A 24,226-nucleotide genomic window follows, 5' to 3' on the forward strand; every position below is an offset into this window, starting at 1 on the left:
ATAAGATGCTACTTGTGTCTTCTGGGTCCTCTTGCCACCTCCTTAGGAGTCTGGGCCTCTCACCCTCTACAATCAGGCTTTGCATCTCCCCATCTTCATCCCCATGTTCTGAAGGGATTCAACCAACTCCTCCATGCACCACTGCTACCCATCCCTCATTCCCCATCACCCTGTGACAATTCACTCATTCCATCAGCAGCACTGATTGATTCCAGGAGCTCTTACAGGCACTTCCCTTAGGATACAACAGGAGACAGATAACAAGTCTCGTCTTAATGGGGTTAACTGATGAGGAGACAGGCAGAAAGACCAAGGAGTAAAACATTTAGGATATCAGATGGTGATGAGCACTACGGGGAAAAAGCGGAACAGGAAAGGGGGAGGGAGAGGTTGATGGGCAAGCTCAGAGGAGGTGAGACAGAGCAGACTTGGACAAACGGAGGCAGTGAAGCTCCCAGGTGTCTGGGGAAAAGCATGTCAGACAGAAGAACAGCAGGTGCAAAGGCCCTGAGGTGGGAGCATTCTCTGTGTCTCCTTGTTTGGCTGGTCCCTTGCTCACTAGGCACAGCCTCCAGGCCTGCCTTCTCCTTTAAATATCTTCCTTGAAACTCTCACTGGGTCTTCTTGGCTCTTTTTTGTCCCCAGGGCTGTCCCCCGCAAGTTTCCCTCCCAGTCTCCCTCAAGGATCTGGGCATTCCGTTCCCCCTAGACTCTCCCTCTCCTTGGAAACTTGAGGCTCCCAGCTGTCTTAGGTGCCCCTCCCCTCTGGTTCTGGCAGCGCTGTGAGGGCCCTGGGGAAGGGGTTCAAGGGAGGTTCCCATGGGAGGGACAGAGCAAGGTTGTCACCTCCTCAGGGCTAGGAACAAAGGGTCATTGAAGGCAGAACAAAAGCCAGGCAGTCCAGGCCCAAAGGCCAGGCGGCATGTCTCGCTCAGCCCCCCATCACCCCAACGTGGGACGTGCACTCAGCCCCAGACAGGGAAAGCTGGCTCTCTTGACTTTCCTCCTCCCTGTGAAGGAGCCCTTTTCCCAGATGAGAACATCAAGGCTCATACTGAGGAAGGGGGAGGCTCTCCACACCACAGCCTCCTAGAGATAGGTCTTCAGGCAGATAAACTGACGGGGGGCATGACACCCCAGGATGCTTGTCTTCTGCCTGCCCTCAAAGTGAGGGTGGACAATGCTTTGTGAACTTGGGCAAGTCACTCCCTCTCTTTGAGCCCTCTCCTGCATCTATTACATGACTCTGACGTGCCCCCTCCCCCTCCCCTACACAACAACACATGGCAAACTGTACTGGTCAGTAAATAGATTTGTAAGTGGTGATATTTGTGTATTTATTCATCCAACTAAAATTTCTCTGGCACATACTAGAGCGATGAGGAAAAGTTTCTAGAAAGACACCACCAAAATGTTAATGGTATTTAGCTCCGTGAGTAGAAGGAAGGTCACAAGGATTCTTATGTTCTTTCTGGACTTCTCAGCTCAGTTTGTGTTTTTTTTTTTTAAACAAAGTACACACATTTTTTTGTTCTATGAAAATAAGTCATTTCTGGCGAGGAGATTCTGGTGGTCAGACGCTAAGTCTCTGAGGGGTCAGGAGACCAGGGGGTAGGGAGGAGCTGGGTTTGGAGGGACAGAGCAGAAGGAGATGTGGGCTTTGCGGAGCCTACTGTGTGTTAGAGACTCCGCTGAGCGCCTGATAAACGTCCCATCTGGTCCTCACAACAGCCCGATGACGTGGGTACCATTCACAGGTGGGGAAACCGAGGCACGGGGGCTGACGGGACTGGTTGCAGGCTGCGCAGCTGGAGGTGCTGGAGGTGGGATTCAGACCAGGCGCTGTGAGCTTCAGACTCCCATACCCAGCCAGGTCTGGCTGTTGCATCTCTGCGTCTCTGTGTCTCTCACTATCTCTGACCCTCCGTGTTTCTCTTTTCCCCTTGCTCTCTCACCATCTCTGTCTCTCTGTGTGTCTCTGTCTCTCCCTCGGTCTCTTGGTGTCTCTTGCTGTCCCTGACCCTCTGTCAGTCCCTCAGTGTCCCTCTCCCGCCTGTGCCCCTGTAATCCTAGCTGCATCTCTCTTGGTCTCTCGATCTCTTTCTCAGTGTGCCCCTTACGGTGTCAGCCCTCCAGGGCAGTTTCTGTCCGTCTGGTTCCCAGTGGTGTCCTAACCCTTAAAACAGCACCTGACAGACAGGAGGCGCTCAATAAATATTTTTTGAATGAATAAAGGCATGAATGAATGAGTGAATGAATGAACTCTGGGATGAGGTTAGCTCTGTGGTCAGACGAGCAAACTGAGGCTCCCGGTGGGCACAGACCTGCCCAGAGCCACCAGCCAGGGGCAAGATGCCCAGGAGGTGCCTGTCACCTGTCCTCCCCACCCTCACAGAAGGGTGGCTCTCTCCTGGCCTCTCCCCCGTTCGGAGGCGTGGGTAGCAGCCGGGAGAACCGGCTGGATGCCGCCCCTCCCCTTGGGCGTGGAGGTAGACACCGGGCGGGCTCCCCCGGTGGCAGACGCCAGGGCTGCACATACCCGGTCCCTGTGCCGCCTGCTCCCAGCACGTCCTCCTCTCCCCACCCTCACCCTCCTGCCATGGACGGGCCTGCCGAGCCCGGGAACCAGGCCGCGTGGGACCCCTATGAGAAAAACATCTCGGAAATCAGGTGAGGTCCAGACCTGAGTGTGCGATGACAGCCACCCTGGAGGAGGTGGCCTGGGGCAAGAGCCAGGGGCCTCTGCCAAGGTGGCCCCCAGCCTCCCGGAGCCTCAGACCTGGCTGGGCTGGGTGGGCTTGTCCACCCCGGGGTGCAGGTCCCTCCTGAGAAGGGAGTCAGTGACCTAGGCTGGGCTGAGTCACCAGTGGGATGCCTGCGGTGTCCCTGTCCCTCTGAGAGCCTCAGTTTCTCTGTCTGTCCAAGGGGCCCAGAAACCATTCAGTCTCTCTGATATCAGACTGGATGAGAGCAGGGCACCGGATGTGTGTTAGCTGCGGAAACAAGGGTGCCTGTTGTACCCCCTTTCCTCCCCAGACACCCCCCAAATCCCGCAAGCTGGGGTGCTTTCCCTCCTGGGGGCTCTGAATGTGCCACTTTGTTTGCGGGAGGATGGAACAGCAGAGATGGGCGGCATTCTGGAGGGAGCAGAGCCCCAGAACCACAGCCATGCCCCACGGGGGGACTTGGGGGCCCAGAGGAGGGACCTGAGACTCCTCAGTCCTTGTAGGAGTGGTGAGGACAGATCACTCCTCACCTCTGAAGTGTGGCTCCTTTGTTCCTAGGAATGAGTCACAGACTTTTATAGCACCCACTTTTCAGATGGGGAAACGGAGGCTCAGCAGGAAAGTGATAGGGCCATCATGATGCTGCTTGGAAGCAAATCTGAACTCCATCTATCTGACTCCCAGGTCTGTGGTTTCTCCTTTCCTCAGCAGCCTCAGGGATACCCCACTCCCCACGGCTCCTTTTCTCAGAGGAGAAGCAGAGGCTCAGAGAGGGCAGGCAGCCTGCCTAAGATCACACAGCGAGCTGTTTTGATGATGTCCAACCCCTGATATCTTTCACTGTCAGGCGAGTCTATCCTGGCCTCCTGGGCCCCTCCAGCCACCCCTGGCTGTACTGTTTCAGACTCTCCCCTCCCCTCCCTCATCCTCGTGCCCCAGACTCCAGAGATCAGAGCAGTTGAATTCTCATTGCTGTGTGACATAGACAAGACTGATGGTATCTCTGTGCCTCTCAGGGTGAGAGTGGCCACCAGGCTGGTCCCAGCTCTGCTTGAGAAAGTCCCCAGCATTCTCTCCTTGGCATTCTTTTCTCTGCATCCTCTGGGTGCTGCAGTTTCTCCCTCCTGAGATAAGCTGGTTTCCCTCCTGGGTGCCTGTCTCTAGGAAGACTTCACCTCCCACCAGGCCCTGGGAGCCTCTCTCTTCTCTGCCCTCACACAGCCAGTTGGCCTCAGTGCGTGACCTTGATCCAGTCATTTGTTCTCTCCCAGCCTCAGTTTCCCCATCTGAGAAATGGGGTAAATAACCCTCACCTATAAGATACTTCTGGACCTGAATTCTGCAGCCCCCTGGGAGGTGCCCTCAGGACCTCAAACCTCCTTTTCCGTGAGCTTCTGGAATCCCCTGGATCCAGAAAAATGCCTCTCATGAGGGCACTGAACCCCAGGGCCCTCTGACACAATGTCCAGGGTTGTGCAGAATTGGCTTCCACGGAATTGCTCCTTCTCTCACGCTGCCATCTCAGGGATGCCCCACCAGTCACCACGTCAGGCCCCCTCCCCCCAACATTGTCCTTGTCCCTTCATTCCTCTCCCTCCTACACCCTGCCACTCCCCAACTCACTCCCCTGTCCCCTGACTCTCTCCATTCCCATGGCCCCAGCTCAGGCCTCATCTTCACCCCTAGGTCCTCGCCCAGGCCTCCCCACCTCCAGTCCTTCCCAGAGCTGCCCCTCCCCTGCTCCCAGTCCCGAGGCCCTCCAGGTCCAGGCACCCCAGCCTCTCCAGTACAATCTTCTCCCTCACCTGCATTCCATCAGCCCTATTACTTCAGATTCCCTGGCTATGCCTCACTGTTCCCTGCCCCAGTGACTTTGCATATAAGGTTTTCTCTGCTGGGATTCCCAGAGCAGTCTTTTCTAATCTCCTAATCGCCCCCTGGGCTTATTCTGCTCAAGTCCCTTCCATGGCTCCCCAGCACCCACAGTGACAATTTCCAAAATCTTTTTAAGACACAGATTCCTTGGTCCAAGAGAAATCTTACATCCAAGCAGAAATACGTAATAGAGATCAAAACAGAACTGCTCTGGTTTTAAATGGGGGAGTGGAGCTGGGGTTCTGCTGCCAGCCCTACTCCCTCTGTGGGACTGCCTCTGCCCAACTCTCTCCATCCCCACCTTCCTCACTGCCTGGGTCCCACTTGGCTGCTTCCACATCTCCTTCGGTCCAGATCTCACATCTCCGGGCCTTTGCACCTGACGTCTCCTTTGCCTGGGATGACCTCCCTCTCTCTCATCAGGGAAACTCCTCCTCCTTAAGACTCTTGGCCACCACAGGTAGGTCCCAGATCACACTTCTAGCTTCAAGCCCGTACCATGGCACCAAAAGGCTGACCAGTTCACAGACCGAGACATAGTTGGGACCACCTCTGTGGTCCTCGGCTGGGGGCCCTGCAAAGTCTCTGAGGATGATGTCAAGGAATGAATGGAGGGGAGATTAGGCAGGCTTTGAGTTGGCGCTTGCAGGGTGAGTCGGGGGTGGAGGACAGGCAGGGGAGGAGACAACGGACACCAGCTGAGGGAAGTGAATGAGTGACTCAATGTCAAGGGCAAGAAGCGATTCCCAGGACGCCCTCTGCTGCCTGATTCTTTTAACCCTCACCTCCACCCCCACAAAGAAAAGATAAGCAATGTATTGTTACAGGCATATGTGATCAAACTGTCTTTAAAAAAAACACAAGTGGCTGACAAGGATTTAACTTGGGACAGTGGTTGGGGTGTGGGGTGGTGGGAGGCCAGCGGGACATGGAGGAGGCCAGAGAGACCCGCAAGACAGAGTGCTCAGAATGTTTGAGTTCATGGGGTATGTTATGAATTATGGTTTAGAAATTCTCTGTGTGTTCCATGTAGATGTGTATGTATCCCATGGACTAAAAAGGGATCTGAAGGGCAAAACCAAAATTTAAAGAGGAAAAAGTTAGAAACAGGGGGTAAGAAGGACCCAGGCATTTATGCACAGTTTACAGGCGGCAGAGCCAACAGAGACAAACCCAAGAGGCGTTAATCCCTATAGAATTTTTTTAATGCTCATTTGCTGAATATCTCCCACGTATTATCTCATTTTATCCTCACAACAACTGTTTGAGATTAACTCAGGTGAATGATTACTTATGATCATCCCATTTGTAACAAAAGCAATTGAGGCCCAGAGAGGTTCAGTGACTTGCCCAAGGTCACACAGCTGTTAAGTGAGGTGTAGTCAGGATGTGAACTGGGACAGCCTGACTCTGTCACGCCCTGGATGGGATGGGCAGATGCGAAATGAAATTGGGGAGAAGCAAAATGAGGGAGCAGCAGGATCAAGGAGGTAGCCCCTGCCCAAATAGGAGGCTTAGCAGGTCCTCAGTGTTCTGCTGTATTACCTGGATACCTTGTGTACTGGGCTGTACTTTGTCCAGGCCCTTCTGGAGAAGGTCAAGGCCAGAAGCCCAGCTGGCATTTGGACTCACGGTTGCTGCCCCTCCCCTCCCTCTGATCTCAGAGAACCCCCAAAAAGGTCCTTTCTGATCTCACCCTCCTTATGGTTAAGGCTGCCAACCCTGGTTTTACAACCCCAGCCCCTCCTTCCTTGGGGAGAAGGCCAGCCAGCTACTTGAAGCATAAGCCCTGTGGGTTATGGAGCTGCTTCTGCCAAGGGGAGGCGGTCTGATAATAAAAAGGCAATAAACAAATAATTAGATATTGGATCTTGTCGCCTGGGTGGAATTCTGGGCAGGCAGAGAGAAGTCGGGGCAGGGGGGTTCTGGACCTCCACTAATAAAGTGCCTTGTTAAGAATTAAAAAGAAGTGCTCACAGCTCCCACCTCCCCCTGAGCAAAGGGACCCAGGCGTGGAGAGTGAAGGGTGGGATGTGTTTTGGTTCCCGCTTGCTCTCTAGAGGCTGGGGAGTGGAAGGGGGGGACGTGTTCCTGGGGGTCCAGCACAAGGATCGGGAAGGGGGATCCTTCAGGACCCAGTTGGAAAAAACTGAGCAACCCTGTTTGCGGAAGTTAGGCTCTAGGAGAGGGAGTGGGACCCAGCGCACCATCGCTGGTAGCGAAGGCCAAGGCGGGAAGGGAGACCCTAGTCACGCTGGGAGGCTTGAATCAAAGTCCTAGGAGAGGTGTGGCCAGCTACTCACCGGGGAGTGGGGTCCCGGCCAGGACCTGGGCCCCGAGGACAAGGCCACTGCAGGCAAGAATAGCAGCCTGCAGGAAGACAACCCTGAGTTCAAACCCCGCCCATATCGCTCACCAGCTGGGACCCGCCGAACAGACAACAGACAACAACAGTCTCTGTGGGAGCTGCGCACTTGTGAAATGGGCGGAGCTGCGCATCTGTGAAATGGGCGTGGTGGGTGATGCCCCGGGACGGACAGGCCAGACCCGCTACTCTCTGCTGAGTCAGGGATTGCTTGGTTTTCTGTCCTCCTTCTCTAATTCCTGTGACCACTCCTGAGCCAGGAACCCAGGGACCAGGAAGGGTGGGGATGGGGTGAAGCAGGATAATAATTACGACTTTCCTGGGCATTGGCCACGCGCCAGGCTTGTGCGCAAAGCTTCACAACAGCCCTGTGAGGGCAAGGATGCTAGGATTTCCACTTTACAGATGGGAAAACAGGCCCGGGGCGGGGGGGCTCGCACCTCTGGGATTTGCTCCAGAGACCTCGCTCTTTACCCGCATGCTAGACAAAGGGCTCAGACAGGGGCCTCGAACTACAGAAGAGGCTGCCCCTCTGGGGCCATAACCTTCACCCGGCACTTGTCACCCCAAATGGAATCACTGAGTCCAACCTCCAGACCAAAATTTTCCAGGAATTGAATGGAGTGTCAGTGTTTCAGTTGAAATCAGTAATAATTAAATAACCAGTAAATGTTTAGCACCCTGTTTGCAGTGTCATCATTTCAAGGGTTCATGTGGCCAGTGGCCACAGCAGCAGTGCAGAATAGTAGGGGGGCGGGCTGGAGGGTAGAGCTCAGTGGTAGAGCGTATGCTAAGCATGCACAAGGTCCTTGGCTCAATCCCCAGTATCTTCATTTAAAAAAAAAAAGTCCATTTCCATCATCATGGAAAGTTCTGCTGGAAGGGAGAGAGAAAGAGGTAGAGAGTAAGGAAAGAGAGAAAAGTCGAGAAGAGCCTTCAGGCCAAAGGCACAGCACATGCAGAGATTCAACTGAGTGGTGGAGCATGGAGAACGCAGGGAACAAGTTGAACTTGATGGTGGGAGCAGAACAACACTGGCTGTGCTGGCCTGGGGACCCAGGGGAGGGGCGGGCAGTGCAGGCCAACAGGCCCACAAAGAATCTGCTGAGAGACAGAGCCAGGGATGCAGGACCAAGAACCCTGAGAATTTCAAGAGAGTGATTAATTTCTTTAGCTAGATTTTTCTCTATTATTATCATTATCATAAAAGTAATGTCAGTGATATATCTCAATTGTTTTTTTTTAATCGTTTAAAAGTGTGTATAGATTTTAAATGTGCAGGAATTGCCAAGGGAAGAAAAAAGAACAGGGAAGGAGAATATACCCTATCAGACCTTAAAATCTACAAAGTTACTATAATCCAAGCAATATGACCCCCACCCTATGAGCCAGCAATTCCGATGCTACTTATTTGCCCAAGAGAGATGAGAACTTAGGTTCCACAAGAAGACAAGGGTGGTCACAGTGGTTTTATGCATAACAGCTGGGCCTGCACGGGTCAACACACTGTGATTTATATATACAGTCGAATTCTATTCAGCCATAAAAAGGACCGACTCTGATGTACACACAAACAAGGATACATGTCAAGAATATTATGCTAAGCAGAGGGCGGACACGTGGCAGTCACTGCCGCTGTGTTCATTATTCCAAATTCAAGGCGTACAGAAAAGCGGAAAATTCTAGTTTCCATAACCACCCCAGACCCATCCCTGGAGTCAACACTTTCAATGCTTGCCTGCCAGAGAATTTCTGTTTATGTGTATAGCTTGCTTTTACTTATTTTTTCAACATAATTAAGATGCTACTTTATATCTGTCTCTGCCTCTTGCCTTTTCACTCTTTGTAACAGCTATGAAAATTTCAAAGCATATACAAATATTGGAGGAATTATCCCAGTGAACACTCCTCTATACCAAGTACACCTAAACTTTAAAAAAAATTTAAGAAAATTTTTTAATGGAGGTACTGGGGATTGAACCCAGAACCTTGTGCATGCTAAGCACTCACTTCACCACTGAACTATACCTTCTCCTTCAAAAACTTTTATTACATTTGTCCTATCATATATCTGTTTATCTTTCTCTTCATCCAGCAATCCGTCCATATTTGTGATGCATTTCAAAATAGTAAATTGCAGACATCAGAACATACCACCTTAAACATTCCAGGCTGCATATCATTAAATGGACTTCAATAATTGCTTATGTTTTTCTTTTAAAGATGACGTTTATGTACAGAACACTGAAAAACTGCAGCGCACCAGTTTTGAGAAAAATACGTGTAACCCAAATCCCTATCAAAACATAAATGCCTCCTTTAGAATGGCTGGATTCCAATGTTTGCTGGCTGTGATTTATTCATCCAGTCCTGATTTGTTTATCTGGTTCCCTGTCGTTCTGGTCTTATAAACACTGTTGGAATCAGCAGTCCTGGTGCTACGGAAATGACAGGCCAGCCAAGAAACAAGCCCCACTCGGAGGTTTGGAGTACTCAGATTTATTACGCCAGCGGGCTCAGAGGGGCTTCTGCTCTGAAGCTCTGAGCACCTCCAAGACGTGTGCATGAGGTTTTATAGGGTTAATTACAAGCTTGGGGTATTTGGCCAATAGGCGTAGAACAGCTTTAGCAGCATCATGATCACAAAAGAGGAGGCAGGAGGCAGCAAACTAACATTCCAAGGCCAGATATGTCTCTCTGAAAATCCAGCTGGCTAGCAAAAAACATGAGCAGGGAATCAGCAAACCGACACTTATTAACTTAGATTTACCAGTTAGCCCAGCAGAACTCAGATCAGTAATCCGACACTTGTTACACTTAGATTTACAAGTAGGCCCAGTCCGGCTTTTCCTTCAGATTCCCCTCTCTTGGTGCGTTCACAACCCTTGCTGGAGTGAGCATCATCATTTACCTGTTGCAGGGGCTCATAATTGGAGGCTAACATCTGGAGTTTCATAGCCTCTATCCGCTCACTGGCAAAGCAGGTCAGGAAGTTCAGGACACAGGGCCCAAACAGCAGAGCTGTAAAAATCAGGAGCAAGGGACTTATGAACGGTGCCAGCCAGGAGGTCCAGCCCCACGGGCCTGTCCATGGGCTCTTGTCTAAAATATGTTTCCTCTTTTTCACTCGGTCTTGTAACCCTTGAACCATCCCTCTGACATTTCCTGATTGATTGGCATAAAAACAGCACTCTTCGTTAAGGAAGAGGCCCAGTCCCCCCTCTCTGGCTATGAGTAGGTCCAGACCCCTCCTGTTTTGTGAGACCACCTCGGCCAGAGAGTCAATCTGATTTTGCAGCGCTCCCAGGGTTTCTGTTATTTATTGGAGATCCTGGCTGAACTCACCTGTAAGCTGATAATAGTAATAAGAGGATGAGACTATGCCAGCGAGTCCTGTGCCCACCCCTGCTGCCATTTCGAGCCCCACTAGCAAGGGGAGTGAGGGCATTAGCATCAGTAACATCAGCCTTATGATTATCTTAGACATGACGCTGCGGTGATGGCACTAGTTATAACAAAGTATAAAATAGCTATCAGGATCCTATGGCCTATGTCCCAGTCAGGAGGGGCGGTGCTGGCCAGCCCCACTGCCAATACGCAGGCTGGTATAGCAAACAAGGGAAGAGGCGAGGGAGCACATGAGGAATACATTTAACAGTTTCACTGCACTTTCCTCAAGCTTCGGCCGTGCGTTGACTAGCCAGCTTCCGGGTGTGGCTAGAGCAGGGCTCCTCAATCTTCTTCTGGTCCCTCTTGATCTTGATCTTGAGCGGGTCTCCTGGGATGCTCTCAATTCTTTAGGGACCCTCTGTCCGAGGTGAAGTCGCTCACTTAACCCTGGAGTGGTGGATCCAAGGGATGATTACTGCAGCTTTAACAGCTTCCCTGAGCTTTGAGGCTGGTATGCTGTGTTTTTAGTGTCTTAGGATTTTACCCACCCTGTGAAGGTGCAGACGAAAACCAGCAGGTACTTATATCCCTTACTGTGTCCCAGTTTAGTAAAGTACACTTTTAAATCTTTGAAGGGAGCCAATCTGCATCGTTGTATTTTCGTTGGCCCAGTGGGCCCTTGTTTTGGGTTGTTTTCAGCACAGAGCAAGCAGCGCTGGGAGACTGATGTGCACAGAGTAGGGAGACGAGAAATCGGGAAATATCACATTTGGAGGGCCTCCAAAGCCATTTTTCCCGTTGTGTGGCTTCGTGCTGTTGTTGGACTATGCGATAAGCTAGTCATTCCGGGATGAAAACCCTTCCATCCATCCGTCATGATCCACCATCCGTCCTTTGCTTCCTTCCCTTGTTCAGCCTGTGCCCAATTGTTTTCGTCGTGGCTATATTCTGGGGCAGTGGGTAGCTCTGGCGCTGCCATAATTTTAATTATTGAGTGTTTTTAGGTGGCTGCCTCTCTTGCCTTTTGATTAGCCAGCCTGTTTCCCTGGCTCACAGGGCCATTTCCTTTTTGGTGTCCCTTACAGTGAATAACAGCCACCTTCTTTGGATCCCATACTGCCTCCAGTAACTGTAAAATTTCTTCTTTGTTTTTGATCTTTTTCTCCCCGGCAGCCAAAAGTCCTCTCTCCTTATAGATGGCTTCACGTACATGCAAGGTTGCAAATGCGTATTTGGAAAGAGTGTATATATTGACTCATTTTACTTTTCCTTCCCTTAGTGCCTGGACCAGTGCCCAAATCTCTGCTTGCTGAGCAGACCATCCTGGGGGAAGGGACTCCGCCTTTATTACCTCTCGGGTTGTTGTTACAGCGTAACCTGCTCGCCGTTGTCCATCCTGCATGTAACTGCTGCCGTCTGTGAAAAGTTCCAGGTCTGGGTTTTGCAGGGGCTTGTCGGTTAGATCAGGCCTGCTCGCGTACACCTCTTCGATGATTTCTTCGCAGTCATGGTCAGGCTGCCCTTCCCCCTCAGGAAAATATGTGGCTGGGTTTAAGGTTCGCACAGTCTCTAGACGGACTCTTGGATTTTCACATAGAAGCCCCTGGTAGTAGGTCATCCTTGTGTTAGTTATCCATTTGTAACCTGGGCTGTTTATCAGGGCCACCACAGAATGGGGCACTTTTACATTTAAAGTCTGTCCCAGTGTGAGTTTGTCTGCCTCGTTGACCGGGGGCTGTGGCAGCGAGGGCCCGTAGACAGGGTGGCCATCCTGATGCCACAGGGTCCAGTCTTTTAGACAAATAGGCCACAGGCCCCACAATTTGAGTCAGGACTCCGAGAGAAAGTCCCAGTCTAGTCTGGTGTCAGGGGCCCGTGTCATAGCCCACCCCTGAGCATTTAATGTGTCCCTGGGGGCTCGGCCCTGCAGCCATTTTCGTGCTTCAGTGAGAATGTGTCTCTTTTCCTCCATATTGAAAAGAGTCAGAAGCAGCTGGCGAACATCTTCCCAGGTGGGCCGGTGAGAATGAAAGACAGACTCTACGAGGTCAATCAGAGCCTGCAGTTTGACAGCCTGATTACAGTCGTCACACACCACCAAGTAGAAATCATCGTGGGCTGGACAGAGACCAAATATTGGCATGTCTCCGTGAGAAAGCCCCATGACTGTCCCAGCATCACTTCGGGACTGGGCAGGGGCCGGCGCTCCCCGACAGCTGTGGCGGCGGTGGTGGTGGCAGCAGTGGCCGCCGAGGTGGAGACGGTGCCGGGGCGATCCTCCTGATGTTAAACACAGCCCGCTCCAACACTTTTTGCTCCTTTTTCTTTTTCTTTTTTGGAGGGCAGGCCAAAAATCCTGACCGATTTACCAGTGGCTCTTCATCTGCTATTATTGTGGAAGCTCTTTTTTAATTCTGTTCAGACCATGATGTGATTGAAATGCCTGCGGTTTTTCAGAGTAGGAAGGAGTATGACGGCGCCAATTGAGAAGGGCTGTAGTGCTAAAGGGTTGGTAGCAGAGTACGGGGCGCCTGGGCTGAACAGTCCCGTCCTCCCCAGCTTGCTGGGGCCCTTGTGTCCCCCACAGCGGCATTTGGAGGGCCGGCGGTGCTGGCCTCCCGGCTTGTGCTGAGCAGAGTCTCCTTCCTGCAGGCTCAGGCTGGGGGCTGGGCTCTGCCTCTGGGTCCTCAGGTTGGGGAGGTGGTGACACAGAGGGTGGCCATGTCTCCAGTGGGACCGGAGGTGTCGGTGCCCCGGGGGCATACAAAGGGGGCAGGCACATCTCATCCTCTGTGTCTCCCTGGAAAACAGGCTTTTCTCTATCTGGTTTTTGTTTTTGTTTCTGTTTTTTTGTTTTTGCCTGGACCAGCTGAGCTGCTAATATCTTGCATCGTCCAGATCCATTTGAGCAGAACCAAATCCATGAGGGTAGATTCTGGGCAATATTTAGCCAGGAGTCAACATAAGGGAATTGAACTGGGTGGCCTGGGGTTCCGGTGATTATTCAATAGACTGCTCGCACTGTTGCGAGGTCCAGAGTTTCTCCTGAGGGCCACCCGACTCCAAAGGTCGACCATTTAAATTTTCACAAAGTATGGAACCTGCCAGGGGTCATTAAACTCTATAGTTTCCTGAGAACACCTTTTGGAAATTTTTAATCGTGCAGTCCAGAACTGTCGGCTTTGATTTAGAGGCTCCCATTATTGTTAGTTGACAGATTTTACGGCCTATAGGTGTGGGTCTGCTCCTGGCACCAAGGACTGTGACCCCAGTATTTCTGGTTTTTTCCACTCAGAACAGTGAAAATTTTTTTAAAAAAAACCCTGTTGCCTGGCTGGGCCTAATATCTATCTGCTTGGCTGGAAGAGCTGCCAGTGAGTTAGGGTTTCACAATAGGCACTTGTCCCTGAGGTTCTCCTGGGCCTGGATGAGCTCTAGGGGGTCCCTGCACAAAGCATTCTCTGTAGCCTAAATTGACAAAATATGAGGCCGGGATGGCCATCCGGTGGCAGAATAAATGGACCAAAAAGGGGACCTCAAAAGAGGGTTTTAGCCAGTCCTGGGGTGGCTCCCTCTGGCTCAGGTCTTGCGGGCTGTATTTTAGACAGAGGGGTAGTATTGAGGGTGGTTTATTAATCATGACAGGATATTCTGGGGGACTGGTGACAAGGTCGCATCTGAAACTTTTTTAAAGTAGTCTCATTTTAGTCCCCAAGGGCACAGGGGTCGTTTACTTCTATGCTGTTTTATGTCCCTTTCCCTCCCAGTGTAGCCACCCTGTGCCGGTGTTGCAGACAAGACAAGGGAGGGTTTTTGCTGCGTCCGCCTGGCCGCTCCCCTCACGGGGACGAAGGTGCCTCTTAGCTTTGGTGGGTCAGTATAAGCCGCTGACTCCAATAGGGACCCTGAGGGACCGATACCTCCCTGAGCCGTATGAGGTCACCACAGAACTGCAGGTTGGAACTCACTCGAACTCCATAGCAGAATGCCGTGGAGCTACAAACTCGAGCCTGATCGCATGCTTCACAGGATGCACATTCACTCACACACACAGAGGTTAACAACAGTCCTCCCACCAATCCCAATATCCTGTTTCCTGTAGGAGGGGATCAGCCTCCTCTTCTGTCCACTGGGACAGGACCTGATTCCTCCCGGGGGTTCCTACCTTGTCCGGACGGCCACCTGGTGAGTCTGTCCTTCCCTCCACCGAGTCTGGCTCTGGTTGTAGCCCAGCCACACAGGGGGCCGAGTCACCGTCACGAAGGAGAACCCGGAATTATCGTCAGGCGGCACCACCTCGTTCCCTGCTGAAGTCCGGTCCCCTAGTCGGCTGGAGCCACCAGTCCAGTGGCTCAAGGGGCCGGCGTGGTTGAATCTCGCTGGGGCCTCCAGAAATGTTACGGAAATGAGAGGCCAGCAAGAAACAAGCACCACTCGGAGGGTTGGAGTACTCAGATGTATTACGCCAGCAGGCTCAGAGGGGCTTCTGCTCCGAAGCTCTGAGCACCTCCAAGACGTGCGCATGAGGTTTTATAGGGTAAAGTACAAGCTTGGGGTTTTCAGCCAATAGGCGTGGAACAGCTTTAGCAGCATCATGATCACAAAAGAGGAGGCAGGGAGGCAGCAAACTAACATTCCAAGGCCAGATATGTCTCTCTGAAAATCTAACTGGCTAGCAAAAAAAGAAAATGAGCAGGGAATCAGCTAACCGACACTTATTAACTTAGATTTACCAGTTAGCCCAGCAGAACTCAGATCAGTAATCCGACACTTGTTACACTTAGATTTACAAGTAGGCCCAGCCCGGCTTTTCCTTCACAGTGGAACATATTTCTTCTGGCACTTCCTTAGGGGGGCCCCATCCCTTAAAATTCTGGGGGGTCATGTTCATTTGTGCATCTAACAAAAATAATGGAGTGTTGCCTGCCTGTCAGACTCTGGTTCTTGGAGGGGGGACCTGTGAGGAGGGGAATTTCTGCTCCCTTGTAGCTCCACTACTAGTGGGGAAGATTGATTTAAAGAAGTTAATAGACAAAGAAAATAGTTACTAAGTATTAAAAGGGCTGTAAAAGAAGCAAACAGGGTGCTGAGGTGGGGAACCATGCGCATGGAGGGAATGTTTTCTTTAGCAGAGGAGGCCTGTGTAATTTAAACGTTGCCAAGTGAGCTCCCAAAGAGGTTACTCTAATTACTCTCCCTGCTGCCGCAGCAGGGGAAGGCAGGACAGTCAAAGAGCCTTTTCTGCATTCTGGCCAAGGCATGAGTCATTCCACTGAGGTGGAGGTGGCCAGAGAATGTGAGATGCTTGCCCAGATGGGCTCCAAGTGGAATTTCGAGAGGTGAAAAAGAGCACTCCTGTAAGAGAGACAGCCCAGGCAAAGGCGGGGCGGCTGACCACCGCACAGGGTGTTCTGGGAACGGAGGCGCATAGAATGCAGCTCAGACTAGTGGAGTCTTGGCAGCGTTCTCTAGAGAAAGGAGGGTTGATCGCAGGCTCCCGCTGTGAGTCAGCAGGACCGCGGGGCTGCAGAGAAACTCCTGGTGCAGCCGCAGCCGCAGCCGCAGCCAGATGCAATCACATTCTTGGCCGGATAGGGTCCACACACAGGAGTTGGGGGGCAGTTCCAGTCCCACAAAACCCCAGAATCCCAGCAGCCTGCCCTCCCTCCCTCCTTTGCACACACTGTTCTTTCTGGTACCCACACATGACTCTTTCCTCACCTCCTTCAAGTCTGTTCAAAGGTCGCCTCCCCCGAGGGCCCTCCCCTGACTCCATCGACCTAAAATCGCAAACCCTCCCAACCCTAGATGCTCCCTAGCCCCCACCTGCTTGTTTCCCCTATCACTATCCAATACACAACATTTAGAACATTTTGTGTTAATTTTATTGTTCCTTCAAACATAAACCGCAATAGAGGTTTTTTTTTTAATTTTATAAAGCATTGTTATTGTTTTGTTTTTGAGTGTTTTGGGGGGGAGGAGGAGGTAATTAGGTTTACTTATTTTTTTTAATGGAGGTACTGGGGGTTGAACCCTGACCTTGTGCATGCTAGGCATGCACTCTACCACTGAGCTATACCCTCCCCCTGCAATAGGGGTTTTTGTCAGCTGCACTCACTTTTGTGTCCCCCAGTGTCTGGCACAAGGTAGATGCTGGGTAAGTATTTGTGGGCTGAAAGAATGAATTTGACCCATTTCAGGCAAAAAGGCCTAAAGCTACCAGGAATGGGGAGTTCTCTTTGGAGATCAGACTGGGAGGTCCCTGGAAAAGAGGCCCCTGGTATCTTCTCCCTGCCCCATCAAATCACTGCTCATTCTTCAAGTGAGACCAGAGGGGGCTTGAGAGTGACCTCAGGTCACACAGCAAATCCAAAGCAGGCCTGTCACTTAGGCAGGAGTCACTTCTCTGCATAAACCTGGGTAGCCTAAAGGGACCCTGGCCAGCGGGATGTCTTGTTATAAAAATAGCTAATGGGTGTTAAGTGTCTATTTGAGTTTTTTTAATGAATCAGTCAAATTGATTTGTGTTGTGGGGGAGTGTATAGCTTTATGAATTTTAACATATGCATAGATTTGTGTAACCATCACTGCAATCAGGATGGAGGACTGCACCACCATCCTTTTGTAGTCACACCCTCCCCCATCCCTAGCTGCCCTCTCCCCTCCCCTCCTTACCCTACTCCCCCAGCTACTGATCTATTCCCTGTTCACATAGTTTTGTCTTTTCAGAAATATTATGTAGTTTCCTATTGCTGCTGCAGCAAATGACCACAAACTGGTTTAAAGCAATACAGATTTGTCCTCGTACACTTCTGGAGGTCAGAAGTCTGAAATCAGGGTCATTGGGCTAAAATCAAAGTGTCAGCAGGGTTGCAGGCCTCCCGTCTCCTCCCAGGCCTTTCCCAGTTTCTGGAGGCCACCTGCATCCCTTGGCTGCCTTCATCCCTTCCTCCATCTTCAAAGCCAGCTGTGTAGCACCTTCCAAGCTCTCTCCTTTCTGACATATGAGTATCTCTTCCCTCTCCGATTCTAACACTTCTGTCTCCCTAAGGACCTTTGTGATCATGTTCAGGGTCCACCAGATTCTCTCCCCAGCTCCAAATCCTTAACATAATCCTAGCTGCAAAATCCCTTTGACAGTGCAATGGAACCTATTTGCAGGTTCCAAGGACTGGAACGTGGACCTCTTTGAGGGCCATCATTCAGCCCACCGCAGTCATATGGATGGAATTATATAGTTTGTGACCTCCTGAGTCTGGCTTCCTTCACTCAGCCCAAAGCCTCTGAGACTCATCTATGTGGCTGTGGTATCAACGGTTTCTTGCTTACCATTGCTGAGAAGTACCGTGTGGTGGTTGTGCACCACTGTTTATCCACTCAACCTTTGAAGGATATTTGAGTTGTGCCCAGTTTTTGGAGATTATGAGTAGGGCAGCTATAAACATGCTAGTACAGACATTAGTGTGAACATAAGGGTTTTCTTTAAATATTTTAATTATTATTAAATTTTTTAATCATTTTATTTTAGTGGGTGGAGGGAGGGGAGGTAATTAGGTTTATTCATTTTTAGAGAAGGTACTGAGGATTGAACCCAGGACCTTGTGCATACTAAGCATGCACTCTACTGCTTGAGCTATACCCTCCCTCTGCCAAGTTCTTAAATTTTCTGTTGTTTTGGGGGGGGGGGTAATTAGGTTTATTTATTTATTTATTTTAATGGAGGTACTCGGGAATGAACCCCAGACCTCATGCATGCTAAGGACGTGCTCTACCACTGAGCTATACCCTCCCCCCACCTTTTTTTTCCTGACCCCAGCAGCCTCCGTGGCCAGCAAGGTGCTACAGAGGCCCCTTCCCACTTGAACAAAAGTTTTATTTCTCTTGGGTGAACCCCCAAGTGGGGGAGAAACTCCACTTTAAAATCTGTGCTTATATTAAGATATTTCATTGAGGTATATTAATCTACAATATATAATATAATATAATGATAATAATAATAATAGCATATGTCTAGGAGTTAAATATTCCTGCGACCAAGGGGAGGGAGGTGGACACTGAGACTTATCGAGGTTATGTGAATTGCCTGAGGTCAAACCTATGTCTTCCTGACCACCCCCTCCCCCAGCCCCCCACAGTCCCCTCCCAGAAAGAGCACATTTGAGGAGAACCCTATGGGGAGTGGGGAGGAGCTACGCCATGGCACTGAGTGGTTAGGGGTGCAAACTGTGGGGCCACTCTGCCTGGGTTCAAACCCCAGCTGTGCCCTCTGCAGCTGTGTGACATTCACCAAGTGACTTTGCCTCTCTGTGCCTCCATTTCCCCATTTGTAATGCAGGGATAGCAATACTATTGTGGGTGGCCTCCTGGGGTTGTTGAGGGTATAAATGAATTAAAGCGCATGATGTAGTGAGGAGTGTCGGGTCAGGGAGCACTGTGAGAGTTATTTTTTATTTTTTCAACAAAAATTGACTGGGGGTCTTCTCTGGGTATGCCAGTGGTTTGATACATTGGCAATCAAGACAGATTCCCACCCCCTCCCCCCAAAAAATCGCTGGTCTCATGGAGTTTACATACAAGCACAGAGAAAGGCAAGAGACAATCAACATGATATGTAAACCGTAAGAGCTGGTCATGGGCAATGTGATGGGAAAACAAGGCAGGGTGAAGGGATGAGGTGGGTTCAACCGTAAACAGCGTGTCAGGGGAGGCCTCGTTGACAAGCAATGATGTTGGAGCAGAGACTTGCAGGAGGTGAGGGTGCCAGCCACAGGCCTGAATGGAAGACAAAACAGCCAGTGTAAAGGCCCTGAGGCAGGACTCAGCCTGAAGTGTTGGAGGAACAGCTAGGAGACCTGTCTGGCTGGAGCCCAGTGAGCACGGGAGAGAGGGGGAAGATAAAGGCAGAGCAGGATCAGGGTAGATCAGGCGGGGCCTTGCAGTCATGGTGAGACTTTGCTTTTACTTTGAGTGAGACAGACCGAGGGACAGTTTTGAGCAGAGGAGGGACAGGAGCCGACTTAGGTTCTGACCAGATCCTTTTGGCTGCCATGCGGGGAACGACTGTAGAGGGCAGGGGTGGAAGCAGGGAGACCAATAATGAAGTGAGCGCAGTAATCCTGGTGAGAAGGGACAGGTGAAAGCAATGTTAATCCCTACCAAGTGCCCTCTTTCCTAGACTCCTCCAGATGAGAAACTGAGGCACAGAGAGGTCAAGCCGTGTATTCAAGGTGTCAACTTTAATAATGTAATAGTCAGTTATTTTATCAGCAAAAGTGAGTTTATTTGAGAATAGCGAAACGAATTGCAACTCGGGAAATGCAAGCTGTGGTCTCCCATTGGCAAATCCAGAGAACAAGGGAGAAGTTGCTTTACAGGGGAAAAGGGAGAATTGGGAGGGGCTGTGACAACCAACGAATTCATTGGAGGGTTCCAAAGTCTGGAGGTTTTCCATTGGTTGGGCTGCTACAGTCTCTGATTGGCTGGGCTGCTCAGTTTCTGATTGGTTGGGCCATCATGGGCGGGAGTTTCCTTCCTTCCGCGGGATGGTAAGTAGAGTCACCTTCCTGAGACGGAAGCTTCTCTCTCAGGTTTGGAGCAAATGAGTTCATGGCAGGGCATGAATGCTCCCCCTTCAGGCCTCTGACTCCAATTTTAGCTGAGGTTTCTTTAATTCCACAAAGGTCACACAGTTAATTGGAAAAGGAGCCGGGGCCAAATCCAAGTCTGTCCAACCTCAGCCCGTCTTTCCTCCCCGCTGTGTGGCCTGGGCTGCCTCTGGAGGTGGTGACTGAGCCCCCAATACCAGGGAATCTGAACCAAGGATGGGTTTGTTTCCTGCACAGCTGTTGTATGCGAGGCACAGGGGATAAAACACAGAAGGAGGCAGACACACTGTGTCCTAGTGGAGGAGGAAGGAGTGGAGCACATTGACAGGTATTTATTGAGACCTCCTATGAAGACTGCTGTGAGACCTTAAGAAAATATATTAACCTCTCTGGGGCTCCACTGCTTCTGGCATGAAGTGAGGCTCTCAAGACCCACTTCATGGGGTTCTAGGAGAAGTCTGTGATAATGCATGCCCTTGGCATAGCATTTCCACAAGGGTGGCTTCCCCGCCCCTCCTCCCAAGCTGGGGCCAGAAGGGTCTTTGGAGTCTGAGGAGGCCAGAGGAGTGGCAGGCCCCAGCCTACATAGGGCCTTGCATTCCAGGCCATTTCAGAGATGGACAGGAAGGAGAGGCTGGAGGCCAAGAGACTGGGGAGCAGGCTGGGTTGAGGGTCCAGGGGGCGAGGAGGAGACCTGAGCTGGCCGGGGGCAATGAGGACGGAGAGGAAGAGACTGGTGGACTGTGGGGCAGTGGGAGGCAGGAGGGTCACCATGTTGGGCGGTTCTTAGAGTCTCATGTCCTGAGGTCTCCCTAGCAGGGCAGGACAGGCCAGGCCAGGCCAGGCCAGGCCCCTTCGAGGAGGCTAAGTACGTCCTTGGCCCGTTGCCTGTTGTGTGGGCCCTAGCTGTGTCCCCTGTTCCTCCTGCTGCTGGTCTCTGCCCCAGTTCAGTTGCCATCTTCATTCCTCTGCTCCAGCCGAGAGAGCAGCATGCCAGACCCTGGATGGGGCATGGGAACAAAATGGGCTCAGAACCCAGGGAGAAAAAATGTCACCCGGGGCCAGATTTAATTTACAAGGTAGGGAAAGAAATGCACAGCTTCTGCTTGGGGACACACAGGAAGATTCAGCCAAGCCAGAATGCGGGCCTCCCTGGCTAGCCTCCATGCTCAAGCGCAGAGAACGGCAGGGGGAACGACATTCCCGGTGGGAGGAACTGCAGACACAAAGGCCAGGGGTGCATTTGGGGGCTTTGGCTGGAGCGAGGGGTACATCGGGAAGGAGGGACTGGGCCAGAGCTGTCTCAGGCTGAGGTTCAAACCTCACCTCTGCTCTGTACTTGCCGCGTGGCCTTGGCCAAATCGCTCCCCTTCCCTCAATCTCCATTTTGTTATCTGTGGCCTCCTAACCTGCTGGGAGACCCCAGTCCTCTCCCTTTCATGCCTTGGTTATTTACTGACTGTTGATGCCCAGTCATTTATTGAGCAACTGATTGTTCTGGGCTCAGAGAGCCAGTGGTGAGATTTGAATGCTATCGGCTTTGAGTGATTTCAGGCTTTGAGAATTTCTAACGTCCCCACAGGGGATTCTAAAGTGCCTGGGGCTGAGAACCACAGAGGCAGCTGAAAGGACATAGCAAGGGCCCTTTGATGGTCCTCCACTTTTGTCCTGGTAACTCCCTTCATTCATTCACACATTCATTCATTCATTCACTACACCTTCAGTCAATATGCTAACACTATGGATTCCACCCTGGCCTCCTGGGGTGGGGCTTGGATCCCCATTTGGAGATTGTAAGTGCTGAGGGGGGTGGTGGGACACCCTCATATATATACATTTCTGCATCCAGTGACTATTTCGGGGATACCCGAAGGATCCAGGATCTTTGCTTTGCTAGCATCTCTGTTTTTCTCTCCCGTAGGCTAGGGAGGAAATTTCTCCCTCAAGGAGCTGTTTTGTTGGTGAGATCAAAGACTAAACTAGCAAGGAACGCTGAAGGGAGCTTCAAAGTCCTGAGCATTTATCAGGAGCCTGGTGCTTAACATACATTATCCCTTTTAATCCTCAGGTAGGCATTAAAACCCTAAGGTTGAGATTACTGTTATCTTCATGTGACAGGTGAGGAAACAGGCTCAAAGAGGTGAGATCTGCTGCTCTGGGCACAGAGACAGCGTATCTGACCCATCAGAGCCAAGGCCTAGCAACTTCAGCAGCTAATCCGCCTAGTAACTGATGACCTCACAGCTCCACCCACTGGGCTAAATCTGCCTGGCAACTAGTGACATCACTAATTCCCCAGCCTGCACTCAACCTATAGGATAACTGATGACATCACTGAACAATAAAGTAATTACAATGTGCTGAGGGCCTACTGTGTGCCAAAGGCTGTACCAGGCAGCCTCTCCTCTGGGCTCACACAATGCCCAATGTTGCCTCTATTACTGGTATAATGACAATAATTTTAGCCCAGATTTATTGAATGCAGACTAGGAGCCAGGCTCTATTTTAATCATTTTTATTTCCATTGCCGCATGAAACCCTCCAACTAAACCTATTTTTTTAAAAATTAACAAACACGTATATTGTGCTTACTCCTGTGCCAGGCCCAGTCCTAAGCTCTTTTTAACATGCTCACAACAACCTTCTGAGGTAGTGTTTATTATGCTCCCCATTTGATGGATGTAAGAACTGAGGCACAAGGAGGTTGAGTGAGTTGCCCACGGCCACACAGCTGGCGGAGGTATCCTTCAAACCCATGTATTCCATCTCCAGGGTTAATGCTGTTAACCAGCACACCATGCCATTTCTCCTATTCCCATTTTACAGCCGAGGAAACTGAGGCGCACGAGGAAGCACCAGGTCTCACTGGGCTAGCAAGTGCCAAAACCAGACTGAGCCCACAAGGCCCAGCTCCAGAACCACACTCTTACTCATATCAGTTCCACTTTGGTTACTTAGAAGCAGGGCCTGCAAAGCCTCCACCCCTACCCCTTTGAAGTGACCAGCCCTTCCTTCCCTGTCTCCTTGGGAACAGCCCCCAGCCAGGGACAAAGAGGGCCTTTGCCAGCCGACCATAGATCACATACCAGGTTCCTCCACAGCCTCCTCCAGGCCTGCCTTGGGACACTGCCCTTGGGAAACCCTGGCTGTCTGGGCTGAGCCTCACCTGGGCTCTGCAGAGCCCTCCTGAGACTCCAGGCAGAGGACACAGTTCTCCACCTTTGTCCTTCTGCTGTAAGCCTGAGCCTGGTACCAAGCCCCAGAGAAAGTCCTCACCCCTCAAATCTCCCAAGCTGGTGGAGGCCTTCGGGAAAGACACCGGGAGTGGGGGAGGGTACAGCTCAGTGGTAGAGTATGTGCTTAGCATGCAGGAGGTCCTGGGTTCAATCCCCAGTCCCTCCATTAAAAAAATAAATAAATCTAATGACCTCCCCGCAAACAACAACAACAACAAAACAAAAACAAATTAACAAAATCACTGGGAGAGCCCCGGGCAAGTCGCAGCCCTCAGTGGGCCTCAGTTTCCTCATTAGTCAACTGGGTAGACAAGGAAGAATGACCAGAAAAGGCTTGTGCAAGTCAGCTGGGTTTTCAACCTCACTAGGCCCCACATCTCACCCCCTTTTATTCAAAACAATTGTTTTAGTAGGAAAGGTGGTTTTTTTCCCCATTCGTTTTATTCATTCATTCATTGAAAGTTTTATTAAAGGAAAACATGAGTGCTGTGCAGAGAGCTTCAGGCAACCGCTCAGCAAATTTTGCAAAGTAGGCAACGCGGTTGAAACCAGCCCCCTCATCAGCCCCCACCCCCCAAGGCCACCCCGCCTTCTAATACTGTAGGTTACTTGTCCCTCCGTTTGAATGTCCCCTCATTGGAATCATATCCTCTGGGACATCCTGTGTTTCCGAGTGTCATCTGTGTGGTCACACCCCAGCCTTCTTTATGTAACAGAATATTTGTAAATCCCCTTCGCTATCCTGAAACTAAATCCACAGACAATATGACCCACTTACACACACATAATTTTTTCTTCCGGCTCAAAGTACTGTGATAAGTCTACCATAAAGGACCACAAATGTTAAGTAGTACGGTGTGGCGGCCAAGACTGGGCGGATCCAGGTTTTGTGGGGCCTGAAGCTTATCCGGTTTCAAAGAGGTTCTCTCTGAGAAAAAAGATCAGTACGTGTGACTGCAACATGAGGTAGTGGGAATGTTTGTTTAGAGTGAGAAAAGAAATGACAGCGAGTTGTTTCGCTTTGAAAGC

The 24,226-nt window shown here is 50.9% G+C and overlaps 1 protein-coding gene and 1 long non-coding RNA gene across 3 annotated transcripts in view; one reads left to right on the forward strand and one right to left on the reverse strand.

The window, feature by feature from the left end:
* The window catches only part of LOC105098941 (uncharacterized), a 29,529-nt gene extending 14,337 nt beyond the window's left edge, over positions 1-15,192 (reverse strand). Inside the window, exons 1-2 of one of the 2 annotated variants that reach the window (XR_010382389.1) lie at positions 14,522-15,192; positions 9,878-9,987 (exon numbers count right to left, since the gene is read on the reverse strand). This is a non-coding gene — a long non-coding RNA (uncharacterized LOC105098941). The remainder of the gene's footprint in view (positions 1-9,877; positions 9,988-14,521) is intronic. The other variant, XR_010382388.1, reaches the window with a different exon arrangement.
* Positions 2,499-24,226, forward strand: part of SULT2B1 (sulfotransferase family 2B member 1) — a 34,519-nt gene continuing 12,791 nt past the window's right edge. The window contains exon 1 of the mRNA XM_031459012.2: positions 2,499-2,670. Coding sequence (XP_031314872.1) covers positions 2,600-2,670 — 71 coding nt within the window. The 5' untranslated portion in view covers positions 2,499-2,599. The remainder of the gene's footprint in view (positions 2,671-24,226) is intronic.

The sequence above is a fragment of the Camelus dromedarius genome, chromosome 9, assembly GCF_036321535.1.
Source record: "Camelus dromedarius isolate mCamDro1 chromosome 9, mCamDro1.pat, whole genome shotgun sequence".
Taxonomy (NCBI): Eukaryota; Metazoa; Chordata; class Mammalia; order Artiodactyla; family Camelidae; genus Camelus; species Camelus dromedarius.